The 4,105-nt window shown below is 60.8% G+C and overlaps 1 protein-coding gene across 1 annotated transcript; it reads right to left on the bottom strand.

Moving 5' to 3' along the window:
- Window positions 1-701: 701 nt before the first annotated feature.
- Window positions 702-2,105, bottom strand: ADRB1 (adrenoceptor beta 1). Its single transcript, XM_068961719.1, has one exon. It carries the CDS (start codon window positions 2,103-2,105, stop codon window positions 702-704), a length of 1,404 nt encoding a protein of 467 aa, XP_068817820.1.
- Between the last annotated feature and the right edge of the window lie 2,000 nt (window positions 2,106-4,105).

Below are 4,105 nucleotides of genomic sequence, written 5' to 3'. Positions count from 1 at the left end.
CGAGGAGGCGTTCAGGGACAGCCCGCTTGCCCTCCGAAAGGGAAGCAAGGTGAGGCTTGTTCCAAGAAGAGCATAAAACTTCCTGAAACGCGATTTTTGCATCCATCCTTGCCCTCGGCTTTCAGAACAGGAGAAATAATTCCTCAGAAATTAAAATGGAATTTCTCTGAAAAGCAAAAGGAAACAACGTCCTGATAAAGTGTCATTCTCTCTCCTCTCTCTCTGGCTGACCGCTTCTGTTCCCAGGAATGGGATGGAAGCTAAGTCGAGAGACTTTTATCTCCTAACGCTTCCCCCTTCCCTTCCCAGTCATCGCAGAAAGTGTTAAAAGCCACGTGGCGGGGGGGCGGGGGGAGGAGGGACTCTAAAGATGCATCACACGCACACACAGAAGGCTGGACCAGAAACAGGAAAAAGAACCCCAAGAACAATCAGCAAGCCACTCTTCCACCCCTCCCCAAACTTCTCCCACCTCTCCCCAAACTTTCCTTTCTGTGCGACGGTCCGTGGCTTTCCTATTTGCCCTTGGATGATGCAGACGAGGTTCGCAGGCTTCGAGTTCACCTGCTTTCGGTCTCGAGTAAACACAGACCTCTTTCCCGGGGAAGCGGTTCAGGGGCGCCCGGGTTCTCTTGCTCCTGGAGCGCACGGCCCGCGCCCGGACTGGGGAAGCCGGGGAAGGCGGGGAGGGGCGCCCGGCCCTACACCTTGGATTCCGAGGCGCAGCCCGGGCGGCTTGGCTCGTCCGGGCTCGAGTCGCTGTTCGCCGCCGCCCCGCCGTTGTAGCCAGCCCAGGGCTGCAGCAGGCGCACGGGCGGCGCGGCCCCGACGTCGTCGTCGTCGTCGTCGTCGTCGTCGTCCGAGGCGGCCCCGGGAGACGGCGACGGCCGGGCCACCGCCAGGCAGCCCGAGGCGCGCGGCGGGTCCCCGGCGGCCGCGTGGCTCCCGCAGGCGGCCCGGCGCGCGCAGCAGAGCAGGCGCTGGAAGGCCTTGCGGAAGTCGGGGCTGCGGCAGTAGATGATGGGGTTGAAGGCCGAGTTGGCGTAGCCCAGCCAGTTGAAGAAGACGAAGAGGCGGTCGGGCACCAGGTCGCGGTGGAAGGCCTTCACCACGTTGGCTAGGAAGAAGGGCAGCCAGCAGAGCGTGAACACGCCCATGATGATGCCCAGCGTCTTGAGTGCCTTCTGCTCGCGCAGGGCCACGAGGCGCGAGGGCCGCCGCTTGTTGGCGCGCCCGTTGGCCACCGCGGCGGCAGGGAGCGGCGGCCCGGGCGAGGGCGCGGGCGAGGGCAGCCGCGCGGGGCCGCTGAGGAAGCGGCGCTCGCAGCTGTCGATCTTCTTCACCTGCTTCTGGGCCTCGCGGAACACCCGCAGGTACACGAAGGCCATGATGCACAGGGGCACGTAGAAGGAGACGACGGAAGAGGTGATCGCGTAGCCCTCGTTGATGATGAAGTCGCAGCACTCGGGGTCGTTGTAGCATCGGCTCGCCTTGGCGTCCTTGTCCCGCCACCACTGCATGAAGATGGGCAGGAAGGACACCAGCGCCGAGATGGCCCACACGGTGCACACGAGGGCCCGCGCCCGCGCGCGGGTCAGCAGGCTCTGGTAGCGGAAGGGCGACGTGATGGCGAGGTAGCGGTCCAGGGCGATGACACACAGGGTCTCGATGCTGGCCGTCACGCACAGCACGTCCACCGAGGTCCAGAGCTCGCAGAAGAAGGAGCCGTACTCCCAGCGGCCCCACACCACGATTGTGGCTCCAAACGGCACTACCAGCAGACCCATGACCAGATCTGCGCTGGCCAGCGACATGATGAAGAGGTTGGTGAGCGTCTGCAGCCGCGGAGTCTTGGCGATGGCCACGATCACCAGCACGTTGCCCGCCACGATGAGCAGCACAATGAATGCCATCAGCAGGCCCATGCCGACCGTCCACTGCTGCGACAGCAGCGGGGGTCCCTCGCTGGCCGAGGTCAGCAGCGAGGCGGGCGGCGACGCGGGAACTAGCAGCCGCGCCGCCGTGGCCGCGCCGTCGGGGACCGGCGCGGCCGATGACAGGTTGCAGGGCTCGGAGGCGCCCAGGGCGAGCGCCCCCGCGCCCATGCCGAGCTGCGGAGGCCGGGGGAGAGGGGTGTGGCGGAGTTGGGCCGCGGTTGGGGAACCCCCCCAGAGGCCCGAACGGCGGGGCGCGCGGAGGGAGGTCGCGGCCAGGTCAGCGCAGCCGCGGCGCGAGGCCGGAGGCATGGGCGCCGGGCGCCTTTCCCGCCGGAGCCGTGCGCTGTCGCCGCCGCCGCCGCCGCCGCTGCTGCTGGAGCCGCTGTCGCTGCTGGAACAGCTGCCGGGACCTCAGCATGTTTCTGAGCTCGCGGAGCCCGCAGCCCCAGCACCCAGCACCCACCCCACCCGGCTCCCACTCCCCCGAGCCAACCCCCGGGGCCTCGCGTCAGGCTCCTGCAGCCAATCCTGGCGAAGGCACGCCCCTCTCTGGTTCCCCCCCACCCCCACCCGGCCCCGCCAACTCCTAGCACCCCGCCTCCACCGGCGGTTCTGCGGCTCTAGGGAGTCCGGGGCAGATCGCCAAGCAAGCGCCTCCCCAGCGCTCGCGGGTTCCTGCCCGCGCGTCCCTTCCAGAGCCCGCTTGGCTCCAGTGCCCAGTTCCCCTCGGATCCCAGTCGCGCCCGGCTTCCACCCTGCCCCCTCCCGCGGCCCCCAATCTCCCCTCTCCTGCGCCCCGTTTGCCTCCGGCGTTTGCTTTCCGCTGCGCCCCGGCTCTATCCGCAGCCACCCATCCCATCTACCTCCAGTGCCCAGGTTTCCTGCAGAGCAGAGCTCACGAGCCCTTTAGCAGGGAGGGGACTTCGGTGTTCTCGAAACACCAGAGCGCCCTGGACGGTCTGTTCGCTGGGGGTGGAGGAGTCTGGCTACAAGACTGTTTCTTGTATTGGGCAGCCTAGGAGGGTGTGTGTAAAACCCTTCCTCTGTCAAGAGGAGTCCCAGCCAGCTCGCGTCCTGCCAGCTCGGGGATCGGATCGGAGGCGGGTGTGAGCTGTTAGAAGAAACTTTCCAGCGAGCGCCTAGCTAGAGCAGAGCGCGCATCTGTCAGGAACGCTCCCCGGGAGCTATTCTTGCAAGAAGCTTCTGTCGTTCCAGGGCAGCAGATGCAGAAAGGAAAGGAAGGTTTGTGCAGCTGACAGCTAATGCTGAGGACCAGTTGGAAAAATACACACTCCCAGGTCCCAGCTGATGGATGTGTGAGTATGATGCAACGGTGTGTGCCGGTAATGTAAAGAGAGAGGCTTAAGGACAGGCATGTTAGAGTAAATGACGCCGCCACCGAAGCTAGAACACGTTTAATTACTTTTCAGACTTTTCATGTTCAGTAATAACACCTGGATTTTGTGTTCTGTTACTCACGTGATTGTATGACTTGAGCTGGGTCAGTGCAAACAAAAAAGGTACATTGGCTTTGGGTGACACAGTAGTGAATTGAGATTTCAAATTTCTTGGTCTGCTGCGTTGCCTTCTCCTTTGCCCAAGTTCCCAGATTCTCAAAACTCTAGGATTAATTTTGGAGGGATGAGAGAAGAAAAAATATATAAATACTCAAAAAGATTAAAATCCAATAGCATGTAAAGTTATATCAAAGGCTGTTGGGTTGGCAACTGAATGGTTTAAAATTAGTGAGTCGTTAGCTCTGCAGTGGTGTGACTATATGTGGGGAGGTACCTACAGGAAGGTGGCCATCAACACACAATGTAGCCAAAGGTGTGCAAGCCCCTTGTCTAATTCCACCATAGTACTGGTCCTCAACTCAGCCTTGAAAATAAAAAGATTTTAATTGAATCCTGAGAAGTAAAGAGCTTCTAATTACCCACTTAAGGGTGCATGAAGATGTTACATAATGCTCACACATCCTTCTAGCATTGGAATAAAAAGAATAGCTTCTGAAAGGAACAAACTCATATTCTTACCTTGGAGAGAGCTCCCTAAGTCGAGAGCTAACAGCAATGTGTATTCAGTTTATAAAGCCAAACAGTTTTAAGCCATGGTGGTGGTTTATTAGCTAAGTTGTGTCTGACTCTTGCAACCCCATGGGCTGTAGC

Source organism: Capricornis sumatraensis, chromosome 23, assembly GCF_032405125.1.
Source record: "Capricornis sumatraensis isolate serow.1 chromosome 23, serow.2, whole genome shotgun sequence".
In the NCBI taxonomy this organism is placed as follows: Eukaryota; Metazoa; Chordata; class Mammalia; order Artiodactyla; family Bovidae; genus Capricornis; species Capricornis sumatraensis.
The sequence above is the reverse complement of the archived record's forward strand: the minus strand, read 5'-3'. Positions and strand labels throughout refer to the sequence as shown.

Coding starts and splice junctions, on each gene's coding strand:
- ADRB1 (XM_068961719.1), bottom strand. CDS start 2,105: ATGGGCGCGGGGGCGCTCGCCCTGGGCGCCTCCGAGCCCTGCAACCTG.